This window comes from Penicillium daleae (assembly GCF_028827525.1).
Source record: "Penicillium daleae strain IBT 16125 chromosome Unknown utg000006l_segment0_segment0, whole genome shotgun sequence".
Taxonomy (NCBI): Eukaryota; Fungi; Ascomycota; class Eurotiomycetes; order Eurotiales; family Aspergillaceae; genus Penicillium; species Penicillium daleae.
In genome coordinates, this window is record NW_026623154.1 from 3451058 (window position 1) to 3467060 (window position 16003).

The window sequence follows — 16003 nt, forward strand, 5'->3', positions numbered from 1 at the left end:
CTGGTTACTGAATTTCGCTCTCTCATAGGGATTTGATCTGACCATTTTAACAAAAGAGAAAGACGCATTAGTTTCGCTGCAGGTTCAGCAACTAGCTATCTAGAAGATGGCGCGTTTCCAAACTTCCATCATGATGCTCTTGGCCCATCTCATTCTCTTACTGGGTATCCCGACAGCCCTGGTTGGCGCCATTCCAGTGACCCCTGCTCTAAACGCACTGGAGTTGGCTGCGTCGAAGCGCGCTGCTTCCAGCTACTGGGTCGCGAATATCGAGCGCCAGGGTACTGTGCCCTTCGCTAGCAACAGCGACTATCAAGTGTTCCGTAACGTGAAGGATTTTGGTGCCAAGGGTAAGCCGCGGCAAGATATACGACATGTATTCATCGCAAATGACTGACAATTCGATAACAGGTGATGGATCGACTGACGACACTGTGGCCATCAACAAGGCCATCTCGTCTGGTGGCCGCTGCGGTAAGGGCTGCGACTCCTCTACCACTACTCCTGCACTGGTCTACTTCCCACCTGGTACCTATGTCGTTTCGAAGCCCATCGTCCAGTACTACTACACTCAGATCGTCGGCGATGCAGTTGACCTGCCCGTGATCAAGGCTGCCGCTGCATTCTCCGGCATGGCAGTTATTGATGCCGACCCCTACGATGACAATGGCGACAACTGGTATACCAACCAGAACAACTTCTTCCGTGCCATTCGCAATCTCGTCATTGATCTTACTGCTATGCCCCAGGGATCCGGTGCCGGTATTCACTGGCAAGTTGGTCAGGCTACTAGTTTGCAGAACCTCCGGTTCGAGATGATCAAGGGTGGTGGCTCTGCCAACAAGCAGCAGGGTATCTTCATGGACAACGGATCTGGCGGTTTCATGTCAGACCTGACCTTCAACGGTGGTAACTACGGCATGTTCCTCGGTAACCAGCAGTTCACCACTCGCAACCTGACCTTCAATGGCTGCCAGACTGCCATCTACATGAACTGGAACTGGGCTTGGACCTTCAAGTCTGTCAATATCAACAATTGCGAGGTCGGTCTGAACATGTCTACGTCGCCGTCCAACCAGACTGTTGGCTCCGTCATGATGCTCGACAGCCAGCTCACCAATACCCCAACTGGTATCGTCACTGCCTGGACCAAGAACAGCATCCCAATTGGTGGTGGTACTCTCGTCCTTGACAATGTCGATTTCTCCGGTTCTTCCGTCGCTGTGGCCGGCGTCGATGGCCACACTATCCTGGATGGCGGGGCCGTCGTCGACAGCTGGGTGCAGGGCAACACGTATACTCCTTTATCCTCCGGTTCTACCAAGCGCGCTTACCGTCCCGCGGAGGAGAATGTCGATATCGAGGTTGTCACCATTGTCAAGACGGTCATCAAGACTGTGACTTCATGTGCTGCAACCAATAGTGCAGCTACTCTCGCCACGAACGCGGCTGCTAGCACCAATACCCAGGTTACAACTCCCATCCTGCCTTCGAGCACTGATGCCGGTGATCGCTCGGTCGCAACGCAGGCTACTCCCATCTCTACCCCCACTTTGTCTGGTCTTCCTGGCATGGACAACAGCTGGCTGTCTGCTTTCATTGGCTCATTAGGACAGACATACGAGATTCCTGTCACACCCTCCCAGACCCCTGCGGCCAGCGAGGAGACCACTGCCGCCGTTCCTGCTGCTGGCGAGACCACTGCTGCCATTGTTACGGGATCCAGCGAGGCAGCCACCGTTGCAGAGACTAGCCAGGCTGTTCCAGTTGTACAAACCTCTAGCGCTGTCCCTGTAGCCCAGTCAACTCCAGCATCCGGCACATCTAGCGCTGTTGTCTCTCAGGGTACCGGTTCAAGCTCTAGCTCTAGCAGTGGTTCTGGTATCTGCAAGAGTGATGCCAACCAAGCCGTCGCCTCTGCTCGCACACAGAGCACCATGAAGGCTAGCTCCAAGCCCAGCGACCTTCTCAACGGCGGTGCCGTCTTCGAAAAGTCCAAGCCTCTTTACGAGAACCTTCCTGCCTCTTCCTTCATCAGCGTCAAGTCTGCTGGTGCCAAGGGTGACGGAGTGACAGACGATACCGCTGCTCTCCAGACGGTGCTTGACAGTGCCACCGCTGACCAGGTCGTGTACTTCGATCACGGCGCGTACGTGATCACCTCGACCTTGAAGGTGCCCAAGGATATCAAAATCACTGGTGAAGTCTGGCCCATGATCATGGCCCACGGTTCCAAGTTCCAGGATGAGACAAACCCTATTCCTGCCGTGCAAGTTGGTCAGAAGGGCGAATCTGGATCCGTTGAGATAAGTGACCTGATCATCACCACCAAGGGTGCTGCCCCTGGCGCTATTCTCATGCAGTGGAATGTTGCTGCCACCTCGCAGGGCTCCGCTGGTATGTGGGACGTCCACATTCGCGTTGGTGGCGCCGCTGGTACTGGCCTCCAGAGTGATACTTGCCCCAAGACTCCGGCCCAGCAGACTACACCCAAGACTGAATGCATCGCGGCATTCCTGCTCTTGCACATTTCTGAGACGGCCAGCGCATACATTGAGAACTCTTGGATGTGGACCGCTGACCATGAGCTTGACTTGTCCGATCACTCCCAGATCAACATCTATACTGGCCGTGGCGTGCTTGTCGAGTCTCAAGGCCCTGTGTGGCTATGGGGTACCGCCTCCGAGCACCACCAGCTGTACAACTACCAGGTCTCGAACGCAGCGAACGTCTTCATGGGTTTGATCCAGACCGAGACTCCTTACTACCAGTCGAACCCCACCGCGCTGGTCCCCTTCACGCCCCAAGACTCCTGGAACGACCCTGACTTCTCCACCTGCACGACCGACTCTTGCAAGAAGTCTTGGGGTCTGCGTGTGATGAACACCTCTGATCTATTTATCTACGGTGCTGGTCTGTACAGCTTCTTCGAGAACTACGCGCAGACATGCCTGAACACGGAGGACTGCCAGGAGAACATGGTCGAGGTTGACTGCTCAGATGTCCATATCTACGGTCTCAGCACAAAGGCTGCCGTTAACATGGTGACCTCATCTGCTGGCAAGAGCATGGTTCCCGAGAAGCCCAACAAGAGCAACTTCTGCTCGACCATCGCCCTTTTCGAGCAATCTGTCTAGACTCTTTTTCCTTTCTCTCGAATTTTTTTCTTTTCGATGGTCTTAGCCCATCCTTCGTTCTGTTTAATGATTTCCATCTTTATTATGCCTATTCAAGTCCTGCGTCCTATACCTCATCTGGACCGCTCTTCCTTCTCCAAGGTCTAGATTGTCACTTTACTTCTCTTTCCTAGGCTTTTTGGTACTGCCGACTATTCTGTCATGGATGCATGGGATGAAGGGGGATGGGTATGAAAATGAACGCAAAGTAGTAGGGGATGACAGGGCTGCTCTTTGGGAGGTTTGCATCTCGGGATTCTATTTGATACCACGGGAAAACATTATTTGGCCAATAGGGCCTTTTGTTTTATTTTCTTGCTTTTATGAATAGTCACCAATAGATATGATTCAATCAATGAGAACAATCACAGTTAGCACAATCTGGCCTATATTCCCTCAGCTGTACACTGCTCTGAATAGAGTATTGACCATCTCTTACGGTGTATGTCGTAGTAGTGTAAATTTATCCTCTAGCGACAATGGGCAAGCTCTTCGAGAATACTATGCAAGTTGTGCAGAGTCTGGAGAGTGGAGGCACTAAATATTCACGGAAAAAATACCTGACCAGGAACAACGTCGCCAGGTTAAATCCATTATATAGCGATTAGCCAAAGATATTACCCATATGAAGTATATCCGTTGCTGCCATACTTCCCAACATAGAGAAGAATTCCGAGTCCGGCGTGGGCAGCTCCTCAAAAACGTTCCCTTCGTCAAAGGTTTCTCCCTGATAGACACTGTTGTACATCTCTTCCTTTCGACTAATCGATGGCGCCGACCGCTTCTGGCTGGCTTCGACAATCTTCTCCAACACATGCAAAGTACCGCAAATATTAAGATCTGGGTCTTTGACGAAGCTCTGTGCGTCACTGAGGATATGGGTAGCTGTTTGGAAGGGCTTGCTACACAGTGACCCATGCTCCTCGGGGCAGTGCGAGACGGCAAACATCATGATAGATAGAGAAGTTAGAAGCAATTTCATCATTATTGGCAACAGGAGTGGACTGATTTCGCCAGCATTGACCATTTCCAAGTGTAGATCGACTGATTTCACGGCTGCGTTGACGAGGATATTTCTTGAGGTTGGATTCAAGATTGAATCCCTTATTGAGCCGGATGCGCATATTTGTGTGAGGATCTTGATGTGGTGCACGCGAAGATGACAAAACCGTTTCAGACCAGCTTGTAGCCATGGTGGTGGGGCCACAGTTGGCTCTAGATTCTTGAAGTCCCCCGTCGGGATTTTGTCGATAAGCTTTTGTAGCTGGAAATTGAGGAATTCTGCCCGTTCCCCGTTGTTCTTAGATTGAGGTGATGGGGAGTTGACGAGAGTCCATGCCTCGGAGAGGTTTCTGTCTAGGGAGATCATGGTTGATATATAGGAGTCTTGCGGTTCCTGGACAGAGAAAGAAGAGGCAGGAGTGTTAGTCATGAGATTCTAGCTGCATGGATAACTGTGCTGATGGAGAGCCCCATACAATGGTGAGCGCAGACACATTTATTTCTCTTTCATGAAGTGTCCACGGTAGATCCGAATAGAAACTGCATTGCCTATCCAGGCGATAGACACAAGCAAGTTGACGCTTCCAGTCGGCGATCCGCTGTGGGGGTACCCGAGAATCTTCAAAGAATCTCTCCCGATGGAGACCAAGCTCGAGGCACAGTTTGGAAGCCACTCCGGCTATTCGCCAAGCTTTGACTGTTCTTTGCTTGAGGCTCAGATAGATTGCCTGCGAGGGAGCCAGGAGTTTCCCTGTGGTGAGTAGAGGGTGTGGGTGACTGGATACAGCGTGAGTAGCTCACCAATAATATTGACATGACGATATCCTCAATCTGGGGCTTCTCTTGATCGAAACAAGAATCCACGCTCCAAATCAACTGGTCTTCAAGATCGGAGGCTAAAGGGCTCTGTGTGTCATCTCTGAGCAGCAGGGCAATTGCCACAACCGCCTTTGTGATTTCCACATCGATCATATCCACGTTGACAGCGACCCCGTGGGAAGTATCCTTGAACAGTGAAAAGACAGCATTCACAGCTTCATTGCCCAACTCTAAATTGATGCAGGGATAGAAAGGATAAACCTCGTCCCTGAATATTGTAAAAAGCTGAGCAACATTGGCGTGACCGAGTTCCAACAAGGATCGTGCAGCTTGCAGCGTACTGATCAAAGCATCGGGGAACTTCAAGTCGTCTCGCATAGCCGGAGGAGGGCCAGCTTCAGAGTGTGGAGGGGATAGCAGGCCCCTTTCTCTCATAGCATATTGCGTAAGGCTCAAAGTGTGTCCGGGATCCGTAGGGGTGAGAGGCTTAGTTGGTTGTGGTAGTTCATCGTTCTCTTGTCTTCGTTGCAGACAAGACGACCTACGTGGGGGAGCTGGAGAATTGAGACCAAAGCGACCGATGGATTGTTGCATTTGGTCACAGATCTTATTCATTCGCAGGACTGTGACTTCAGGGTCTCTGTGGGCTGGCTGTGGGTCAAAGCCACTGTTTGACGATCAGATTCAATGCACCATCGACTTGAATGATAATCGTTCAGTTTCAGGGGGCCATACTCAGCAGCATCGGGCTGGAACGGTTCGCTGTAGGTACATTGGCTACGAAGCTCCTCGCAACGGCCGCACGGTTGGGTCCCGCTGCACTTGACCTTTCGGACCTTGCATAGGGAGCTATTTAGGGTCAGCGGCCTAGCAATTGAATTATATAAGAAACGTTGACTGACCAGGCCATTTTTGCATATTTCTCCCTCTTTCGGGGCCGGGGCTCCCGAAGAGCATCCGGTGACCTCTTACCCCGAATAAGAGCTGATGATGTGGCAGCTTTCATATTGCTATCAGGAGGGAAGAATCAAGGTAAGGATCGGAAGACATGATTACGAGGAAGAGCCGCTTCATGCGCTTTTTAGAATGGCACCAGATCTGCGCTCCCCGCACTCCTCACGCGGTATAACGGATGGGGCCTAGTCATTCATGGCATATACCAATGGGTACTCAGACAGATTCTGGGGTTCCACAAGAGTCGTGGGGCAGGTGTGGGTACTCCATACTGTAGCAACTCATGCCAACGGAGCAGGAGCTTACCCCGCACAGATGGCGATAAAAGAAGGGTTTGGGTTCAAATAATAGAAGCCACAATTACCGAGATGGAATGCCAGGCGGTTAGTTCGGCAAAGGGCACGTCAAGCGGTGTTGATTTGATTGGACTGCGAAGGAAGCGTCATGGAGATGGTTAAATGAGGGTCTTCGGATCTCGGAGATAAACAGTCCTTCCGTCTGCCGCTTACGTACACCTGCCGCCCTACACCGCTTTGGCGGTTTCCTGCATATAGTCGAGTACAACCCACCCTACTATGAACTCTTGTTTGCCCATGAATCCCCTACGAGTAAATTTGGGCTGTTCCCACAGATACTCAATTTTAAGCACTTGACTAACCAACCAACAGAAGGCTGGGGCTGATTTGAACTCCTGGCAACTACATAGGAACAAATTTGGTTGAAGACCGGTCTCGTTCTTGGTATGTTGAAATGTTCAATGATACCTTTCACATTTATAGACCGCTGTGCAACATGTTTCATCCTCAAATATGGAAGAATTATATCATAATATTCACTACATAGAATACCAAAGGCGACGGAGGTTGGGTTGACCAAGTCTGAAAAGCAAGGAGGACACAAAAGAAGCAAGAGGGGGTGGGAATACCTACCTTCAACATTGTATGATTTCCAAAGCGAAATTTGAACTACATACTTGATTAATATAACGAAATGTATCATGTCCTTTGTTTAGTCACATCGCATGAGGGGCATTACTGAACATGATGTATGCCTTTCTCTTAGAGCTGCTTGAACATCTTCGCGTCCCGTGAATATAGCCATCGCATAGTCACACACCTAGGTATTCTCGAGATCAAGCATTCTCCAAGCTCCAGAAGTAGTAAGAGGACCATATTAGTTCAGGAGATAATCGTGAAGTCAAGGCAACAAAAGAATGCCTTGGTTGAAGCTTATCCGCCATTTATCCTGAGCTCAATTCCCAATTGTTCTATATTCGGGCATGGTCATTCCTGGTAGATATGCCGGTATTTCTATTGCCTGGATAGACTTGAGTAGTATAGTAGCTAGGAATACTCTCATGGAACCTTTTGACTGAATTTACTTCATAGCAAGTAAGCTTATAATAGTCGCCGCGGCAAGATTCCGACCCTACCGGAATTGCTTCAAGTTCCGCGGAAGCTAAAGTGGTTGTCGCACATTGATACTTGCAATTGTCTGCCAAATACAAATATCCCAATGATTCAAAACAGCATCCCTAAAGTCCTCCAAGGGTTTGGAGAATCTTATTCATTGAGAAAAACTCCTCGACTACACTGCCCATTTGACTGCACCATGTCCGGACCTAAGCTTGACTTTGGGGGATTTCCTATCCCATGGACCCCAACCAACCAACCTGAGGATGAAACCAATATGTATCCCTACAAGAAGCAGGCTAGAAACACTAGAACACTTCCCGTTGGCTGGAGATTTGCAGAGGGCAGGCGTCCCTTCCACCAGGAAACCATCTTTGACGAAGTGGTCGAGATTCCGCTTCGAGACGGAGCCAAGGTTTGCCCAATCTTCGGCTAAGCACTGCAGAAAGTATACTCACTTAATGCCCTCAGATTTACTGCGACATCTTCAGGCCCGTCACAGATACCAAGGTCCCGGCAATTTTGGCCGTGAGCCCATACGGTAAAAATGGACACGGTATGTAGTTTTCAGCTGCCTGCCGAGTGTGAGCCACATCTGATAGTGATAATTCTGCAAGGATTCCGTATTTTTGACAATATCCCCTTCCGACTCGGATTACCTGAGAGCGCTACATCCGGTCTCGAGAAATTTGAAGGGTAAATAAGTCCTGCTCAAGGTCGTGGATAGGACATGCTGACCACAAGGGATAGACCCGACCCTGCTGAGTGGTGTCCTCGGGGCTATGCAATTGTTAACGTAGACATCCGAGGTACCTGGGACAGCGAAGGCAATCTTTATATCGAAGGAAGCCAGATGGGTATGATGTTGTTCAATATCAGAAAGAAATTACAGCGGTTATTAACAGCAGGCAGGTTTGGACGGCTACGATACTGCCGAATTTATCGCAGCCCAATCTTGGTGCAATGGTGCTGTTAGCATGTGTGGCAATTCCTGGCTGGCAACCGAGCAGTGGGCAACCGCTATTGAGAAACCGCCATCGCTCAAGTGTATCGCACCTTGGGAAGGGTTCACCGATAAGTATCGTGACTTGATCTGCCGTGGTGGTGTCCCAAAGAACAACTTTGCCTCGTTCATCTTCAATAAAACAATCCGCGGTAGAAATCAACGCGAAGACATTGGCGAAGCGCTCAACAAGTGGCCTCTTTTTAACGGCTATTGGGAGGATAAAGTCTACGATACCAGTGGTCTGACATTGCCTATCTATGCACTTGTCAGCTATTCCTCCGGAAATCACGGAGCTGGTACAGTGAGAGGTTGGAATCAGGCCGGTTCAAGGGACAAATGGATCCGCTTCCACCCGACCCAGGAGTGGTTCGATCTCTACACCCCGAGGTATATCGATGATCTGCAACGGTTCTTCGATCGGTACCTGAAGGGCATCAAAAATGGGTGGGAGGAAACTCCCAGGGCTAGAGTCTCCATTCTCACATATGGAAATCGTTTCGAGCCTGTAAGTTGAGATAATCGAAGCGTCCAGAAGCCATCTGATATGTTTGAACAGGGACCCATGTGGGATGTGCCATTTGAAAACTACCCTATCCCGTCCACCGAATATCGCAAGCTCTACCTGCGGGACTCTGGAAAGCTGGATACTTCTCTGCAAGCCCACGAGAGCTTCGTCGCCCATTACGCTGACAGCTACCAATCGAAGCCATCTGAATTTGTTCTGACCTTTGACAAACCCACGACCCTGGCTGGCCATTCAAAGGCTGAACTTTGGATGTCATGCAAGGAGAAGGATGACATGGATGTCTATGTGTCCATCCGTAAACTGAGCAAAAGCGGCGACGTCTTAGAGCATGTCAATATTCCATGGGAATCTCTGCCAGAGGGTGTTAATACCCAATACGATGTTCCAATGGCACAGACCGTCAAGGTAAGCAGCAAAATTCAAGTATACAGGCTAAGAACGTGCTGATGAGGTTTTTGCTGTAGTATACTGGACCGACCGGTATTTTGCGGGCTTCCCATAGGGCCCAGGACCCGGAACGGAGCACAACCATGATTCCGTACCATCCACATGACAAGGAAGATAAGGTCCCACCAGGCGAGATCGTGAAACTTGAAATCTCTCTTTGGCCTATGGGAATTCACTTCGAAGCAGGAGAGAGCCTTCTGTTCCGCGTCCAAGGCTTCATCGATACAAGCTCGGATTTCCCAAGCCACATCGATAAGAAGCTGGATAATCTAAACGAAGGCCGGCATACAATCTATTTCGGTGGAGAGTATGACTCCAAGGTCATTGTTCCTATTATTGCCTTGTCGGTACAATAAGGGATCTGCTACTTAGACAGCTCACAGCTGTGAACCGCCGCATTTGGCTAGGACGCTCCGCTCGTTGATTCCACTAAACTCCTCCAGTTCCTCAGAGCAGTGAAACAGTCGAGCTCCATGATCAAGGCGGCTTGACTTCTCAACCATTAGATTACTTGTTAGAAAAAAGATTCAGTCGAATTCAACATTTGAGATTAAGTATTGTAAAGTTCGGTTTTTGGTCAAAATTGTTATTCAACACAAAAAGGTTATATCATAAATACCCATATATTACTCTGAAAACATTGTTGATAGTCGTTCGTATCCCGATAACTGGTACAATATCGCTGATGTGTTCTGCATTCCGTAAAGCTGATATCTGACTCTTTTTCGTCATAGGTTTTGGAGATTGTACTGATCCTTAGAAAGAAATTGTAAATATGAAAATTCAATTAAGTGGCTGCAGTTTAAAGGAAAATAGGTCTGTCTTCTCTGGGTTACAACAAGAGGTTCCCGTAAAAAGCTCCAGTTGAATAAGAGTAGTATCCTCGTCAACCTCTTTATGTCGCACGAGGTCTACTCGCCTGTCTCTCTGTCCGAATCCCAGTGGACAAGTCGCATCACACGCCCTTTAAGAGTGGCATGACGAATACGCTTACCCCAGACGTAGAGCGGGACCCATAACGCCAGAATGACAAAACTAAAGGCCGCCATGGCGCCAAATGCTCCTGCATATCCATCCCGGTCCACCCATGGGTTCGCATAGAAGGACATGAGAAACGTGATGAAGGCTAGAGATCCAGTCAGTCCTCATTTCACGCTCCAAGATTACATAATATTAGAAAACGAACCTACATTTAAAAGCGACCTGGCTTACAACAACCTCCCCGGCAATCGGCCGGTAGCAGTCGATTGTGTAGACCACAGTGATACCTATTGCAGCGCTGCTTCCAAAAGAGACTGCAAATGTAAGGTCAGCGAGCTCACTTCACTCAACCCATGTTGAAGAAAAAGGTCTTACACAGGAATATCCCCAGCGTAGGAACCATCCAGTGAACTTGATAATTAATCCCTAGACCATAAAGGAGAAGTGATCCTGGGTAGGTGATCATAGCGATGCTCACGGCGGGAAGACGCATCTCTGGCTCTCGAACGCCACCATTTTTCGACGTTGCACGGTTGGCTACCCAATCCGAGAAGTAACCACCGAAGGGTATACCCAAAATATTACCCACAATACCTGCAATCCAGACTAATCCTAATTGCCAGACTGTGAAGTTATAGACCTGAGAGAAGGCCGTTGCGGCCGTGGTGCCCAGGATGACGAAAATTCCGATTCCGATTCCAAAAGAGACCGTCGACCAGAAGACTGGTGGTAAGAGAAAGATGATGACGGGGCGGAGGGCAATCTTCCAAAAACTCTCATGGGTGATAGGGGCACGGTTGAAGGCCATTCGCTGAATGAATGATTTCTTGGGTGTGTTGGACACCTCGACATTCTCCACCTGAGCCAATCTAGAAACTTTCTCATTCACTACTTCCTCGGTTCTACTGACACCCCTTTGATATGCGGTCTCCGGCATAGTGAAGAAAATCAAGACCGTTGTGGTTAGAACGAGAGCAGCGCACAGATAGTGGAACATTCTCCAATTCTGCGAGATTGACATGATTCCAGAGATCAATAAGCCAAATGCAGCCCCTGTCGACAGCGCAGCCGAGTACATGCTAAAATACATTTTGTGAATATGGATGTTTCGTGAAACAAATGGTCGTGAAGTTTTACTTACGCCGTCATTTTACCTCTTTCGTGAAGGAAGAAGATATCCGCGATAGTCATGGGAGCAACGCACTCAGCGCTGCCAGAAAACCATGCTGCTACAATCCTCGAAGCCAGCAGACTACCATAGGAGGTGGCACGCGCTGACCATATGCAGCAGAGCCCGAAAATCAGGAAGGAGAAAGTATATACCACGCGACGGCCATATTTGACAGCGAGTGGGACCCACAAAATGTTGCTCACGCCGGCCACCATTGAAGCTGTAGAAAAGAGTAAAGCGGTTTTGCTCACTGCAGATGAGAACGCAGCAATTGATACCGGAGAGAGTGTGGGAGGATTGTGCACATCGGGCAGATATACACCAAAGAGGTCGATGGCTATTTCAACTAAAACTGCTCCAGGGCCACCTGCAAAAAAGTTGATCCAGGTCAGGGCTACACAAGTCAGCATAGCAACGTATATCTTGAAAGCCTTGGACCTGTTGTTGAGAAGTTGAAGTCAGCGTATTTCGAGAGGGTAGAAGGCGTTTCAAGATGCGGAAAAAACCAACCAGTTGAGAGGGTCATTAGGATCGGACGAAGGCTGGGGTACGAGAAGTGTTGTACCAGTGACTTCATCCTGGAGTCGGACATGTCCAAGTGTTTCACCGGGATGATGGCGATGAGTGATGGCAGAGCTTTCCAGCTCATTCGCACGATGAGACATTGTTCAATCTACACGTGTGGATACTGAATGAGTCAATGTGAGCACATCGAACATGTCAAGCGTGATATAGCAAGGATATATGTATCTACTGTACAGTATGTTAGTTCTTAGGGCTTGCGGGGTGCGGGGGATGTGGGGAACCTGGGGAATTAGAGTTGGTGCGGAGTGACCCAATCGGCTTTGATCGATTGGACATTATAATGATTCCGCGGAACTTTTGGAGTATCAAACTTAGCCAGTGCTGTAGCAAGCAGTAATGAGACGCTCTATAGTAAACATCAGGTCAATAGATGGGCCGAGTGGAAGCGAAAGTTCCCACTTAACCTGTACGCTTCTATCCAAGGTCTTGGGTCGCCCCCGAGGGATTGAGGCGTCGCAAGCGAAATAAGAGGATTCATTAAACCAGGCGCACGAGTTATAGTATGAGCTCTTCCAAATGATGAGGGCAGTTCAGAAAGTACTTCTGGCTGTCTCTTGTAGCAGATTTCAGGAGAATCATTGGATGTGCTAGCGGGCAAACAATGAAATGACATCAAGCACTGATTGAGTTTCTGATGGGAATTTTGCTGTAAAATTAGTCTCATAGATCTACAGTGGCGACCGTTATCGCCTTCTATGTCGGAAAACATAAAGATGCTCTTTCACGCCCTAATCACATGGTGCGCTAGTCCTGATATAGTTATTACCTTATTTAAACTGGAAGACGCAGCGCGCGCATCGGCCCTGAAACGATGAAAGTGGAGGGAAGGTGAAGGAAAGGAGAGGCGAAGAGAAAAGGTGAATCCGTGAGAGTCTACATGGTAGCATACATGATAGCTTACTCTACTCGCATTGTGATTTGTTAACGATACATGACACGTGATTTATGTCGAACGAATTCCTTAGTCAGAGTAGCTTCCGGTGAACTGATGGATTTTCTCAAGTTGTAATTGATATTGGAATGCTCCGGGGATATACAGGCATTCTCGAAATCGCCTTGACCAGTAAACACTGACAATCTCTTTTCGAGCCCCACTGCCGAGGCCTTAGTGCAGATCATTCATTGAATAGACTTCACTTAGTTGAGGACGATTGTAAAATGTATCTTGCAATGTATTGTATCATCTGGTATATTGAGATAAGGGATAGGATCTAAGAGGAGCGATAGCATATGCCAGCAATTGAGTAATATTGAAGATGTCTTAAACTAGGATAGCCCCTGAGCGGGAGCGTGCTACTGATCAAGCCGATTTCGAGAACCGCAATACAGCTGAAGTCGATAACAGATTTTCTTATATGTACTCCCTTCCTTAAATGAAACGAACCACCTTGTTTCCTTGTTCGATCGCTTAGTTGGCTATTAGTAGTTACTTTAATCATTTTGTATAGATTACTCACTCTGATCAGTCACAGTAACATCCTTATTAGCATCGAATTCCACATCCTCTGAAAGCTGCCAGGACCTAGTAGAATAGGTCTGACAAGGCTCAATACTGACAATTCTTCCAGTGAAATTTTTTTTGGTCTCTCCAGGGCATAGGAAAGTTAAAGGGTCATCCGTATCTTTCTTATCGTAGAGTGTCAACTTCACATCGGAGTCGCACGATATGGTGATATTGTCATTGACAAATTTTGCTGTGCGCATAGTGGAATATGATATTTGACCTTAGTATAATAAAACAAGGGCTCGATAAGGATTTTGTGAAGAAGTGTCTTCTCATAAAACTCCACAGCTTCTGCTAAGTTTATTGTGGACTTCATATCTTCGACTCGATAGTTATATTGCGGTTGATTATATAACGTCATAATGGTCAGTGCTTCAGTACATCTGTCTTGGTATGATGTCATTGATTAGCCCCACTACTGCGTACCAGCAAAACCTTTCCAGAAGTGGCACAATCTACTTGTAAAGGATGACTCTGGCGTGCGGAAGGATTCGATTGGAGGGAGTTAATGAGTGGGTTAAAAGTAGTGTTAAACAAGTTTCCAAAATCAGTAGGCGCTTGGGTAGCTCGGGATGGCCTTGGCCTACAACCGAAACATCGAGTCACACCAGGGCGAGCAGGGAAGAGGTTACCACAGCCTTGACAAGAAGCATCAGAGGGCTGGCAATTCGAACAACGAGGGTTGGAAGAGTCTGCAGGAAGCGGAACACGGTAGCCTAGGCAGGGCCATGTCTCGCGAGGAGGTGGGAACTGTGCCAATCGACAAGCAGGGCACCGCGGAGGCTGAATCGAGGTTGATAGCCGCACCTCGCGACCACAATCATGGCAGGGACGACGCGTTAGCATTGGCATGTCGTATGACAATACCAAAAGAATGGAGAGAAGTGCGAGGGCAGAGCGCAACCATAGCAGAGAAGTAACGCGTGGTAGTACGTTGCAGCGCGTCACCATAAAAACGGCGTCGATAAGTTGCATATTGAGCAATCATCAAGGCTCAAGGTACAGATAGGTGCAGAAAAAGCCCTACAACCCTAAGTGTTAAGAGAAACCAGACCTAAAACGGCAATGCCGGGGCGAATGAGGAGCGCGCGTGGCGGAAGGGCTCCAACGTTGACTGGAGACGCGCAGTTGCACGCTGTGGCCCTGAAACGAAACAAGTGCGAAAGTGAAGCGGAGTTGAGTGATAAAGTGAAAGTATAACCCAGGTACACACGCATGTTCGCTGGGATCAACTAATTATATGCATACTGAGTTGCGTAGCAAAGTGCGGCGTAGAGTGTAATGATTGGATGAGCGGGGATGAGCGGGGATGAGCGGGGATGAGCATGGATGAGCATGGATGAGCATGGATGCAAAAATATATTAGTAAAAAGAAAGACGCGCGCGTGGCGCGCCACAGCCCTGAAACTATAAAAGGAGAAGAAGGAAACAAAAGGTTAAAAAAGGAGCTAAATTGATAGGTTTTGGGTGAAGGTACATACAAAATACGCCAGCCAATAGGGGAAGCATATCATATGACTCATACGCATATTGTTGAAAAAGGAAGGAAAACTTGCAGACCTCCTCAGCATGTTGATTGTTATATACACGAAACAATGGCGTACGGCATACAGACCAGCGCGACATATCTTGAGTCCCTCTTTGGTCTCCGCGGTCGTGTCGCTGTCGTTACTGGAGGCAGCTCTGGCATCGGACGGGCGATGGCCACCGCCCTGGGCATGGCTGGAGCTGCCGTCGTTGTTGTGGCTCGTCGTCCAGGCCCGGTCCAGAATACAGTCGATTCCCTCTCCAGCAAGGGAGTCGAGGCACACGGACTGCATATTGACGTCCGCGACGCCGACACCATTAATAACGCGGTCATTAAGCAATGGGGTGTCCCTGACGTTCTAGTCAATGCTGCGGGCATCAATACTCGGGTTCATATGGACCATCTGTCAGCCAAAGACTGGGATGAGACCATAGCTGTCAATCTTACGGCACCATTTGCCCTTGGTCAGAAGTTTGGACCGGCTATGGCAAAAAGGGGAAGTGGACGCATTATCAACATTGTCAGTCAGCAGTCATTTAGAGCTTTTGGCAACAGCAGCGTCTATGGAGCTTCTAAAGGTGGACTCGTATCACTTACTCGATCGCAAGCGGAGGCTTGGTCCTCGCGAGGCGTTTTATGTAACGCTATCGCTCCCGGTCTCGTTGACACAGCCATGACCACCGCAGTATTAAGGGACCAGGCGAAGGCAGAATCCCACGCAATGCGCACCATGATTCGGAGGAATGGGGTTGCAGAAGATTTGGGGGGTATTGCTGTGTATCTCGCCAGTGACGCAAGCAAGGCTGTTACAGGTCAGGTTTTCTTTGTTGATGGAGGTTACTCGGCGACATAATTGTTCCAACTAGATCAAGTATATTCGAGAAATCACTGA

At 48.8% G+C, this 16003-nt stretch overlaps 6 protein-coding genes across 6 annotated transcripts; 4 read left to right on the forward strand and 2 right to left on the reverse strand.

Annotated features, from left to right (window-relative positions):
- Positions 1 to 106: 106 nt before the first annotated feature.
- N7458_006939 (glucan endo-1-3-beta-glucosidase) lies at positions 107 to 3137 on the forward strand (the record flags this gene model as incomplete). The annotated part of the gene is made up of 2 exons (XM_056910321.1): positions 107 to 350; positions 412 to 3137. 2 exons carry the CDS (start codon positions 107 to 109, stop codon positions 3135 to 3137), a joined length of 2970 nt encoding a protein of 989 aa, XP_056766025.1.
- A 643-nt stretch (positions 3138 to 3780) lies between these two features.
- On the reverse strand, positions 3781 to 6003 carry N7458_006940 (uncharacterized protein; the record flags this gene model as incomplete). The annotated part of the gene is made up of 5 exons (XM_056910322.1): positions 3781 to 4572; positions 4655 to 4906; positions 4980 to 5664; positions 5733 to 5846; positions 5900 to 6003. 5 exons carry the CDS (start codon positions 6001 to 6003, stop codon positions 3781 to 3783), a joined length of 1947 nt encoding a protein of 648 aa, XP_056766026.1.
- Positions 6004 to 7562: 1559 nt separating this feature from the next.
- On the forward strand, positions 7563 to 9833 carry N7458_006941 (CocE/NonD family hydrolase; the record flags this gene model as incomplete). Its single annotated transcript, XM_056910323.1, has 8 exons — positions 7563 to 7778; positions 7835 to 7919; positions 7981 to 8059; positions 8114 to 8220; positions 8276 to 8874; positions 8926 to 9300; positions 9360 to 9689; positions 9750 to 9833. The coding sequence occupies 8 exons, from the start codon at positions 7563 to 7565 to the stop codon at positions 9831 to 9833; spliced, it is 1875 nt and encodes a 624-aa protein (XP_056766027.1).
- Positions 9834 to 10253: 420 nt separating this feature from the next.
- On the reverse strand, positions 10254 to 12159 carry N7458_006942 (uncharacterized protein; the record flags this gene model as incomplete). Its single annotated transcript, XM_056910324.1, has 5 exons — positions 10254 to 10468; positions 10533 to 10637; positions 10699 to 11402; positions 11465 to 11932; positions 12005 to 12159. 5 exons carry the CDS (start codon positions 12157 to 12159, stop codon positions 10254 to 10256), a joined length of 1647 nt encoding a protein of 548 aa, XP_056766028.1.
- A 1996-nt stretch (positions 12160 to 14155) lies between these two features.
- N7458_006943 (uncharacterized protein) lies at positions 14156 to 14503 on the forward strand (the record flags this gene model as incomplete). The annotated part of the gene is made up of 1 exon (XM_056910325.1): positions 14156 to 14503. One exon carries the CDS (start codon positions 14156 to 14158, stop codon positions 14501 to 14503), a length of 348 nt encoding a protein of 115 aa, XP_056766029.1.
- Positions 14504 to 15178: 675 nt separating this feature from the next.
- N7458_006944 (SDR family NAD(P)-dependent oxidoreductase) lies at positions 15179 to 15964 on the forward strand (the record flags this gene model as incomplete). The annotated part of the gene is made up of 1 exon (XM_056910326.1): positions 15179 to 15964. The coding sequence occupies one exon, from the start codon at positions 15179 to 15181 to the stop codon at positions 15962 to 15964; it is 786 nt and encodes a 261-aa protein (XP_056766030.1).
- Positions 15965 to 16003: the final 39 nt, after the last annotated feature.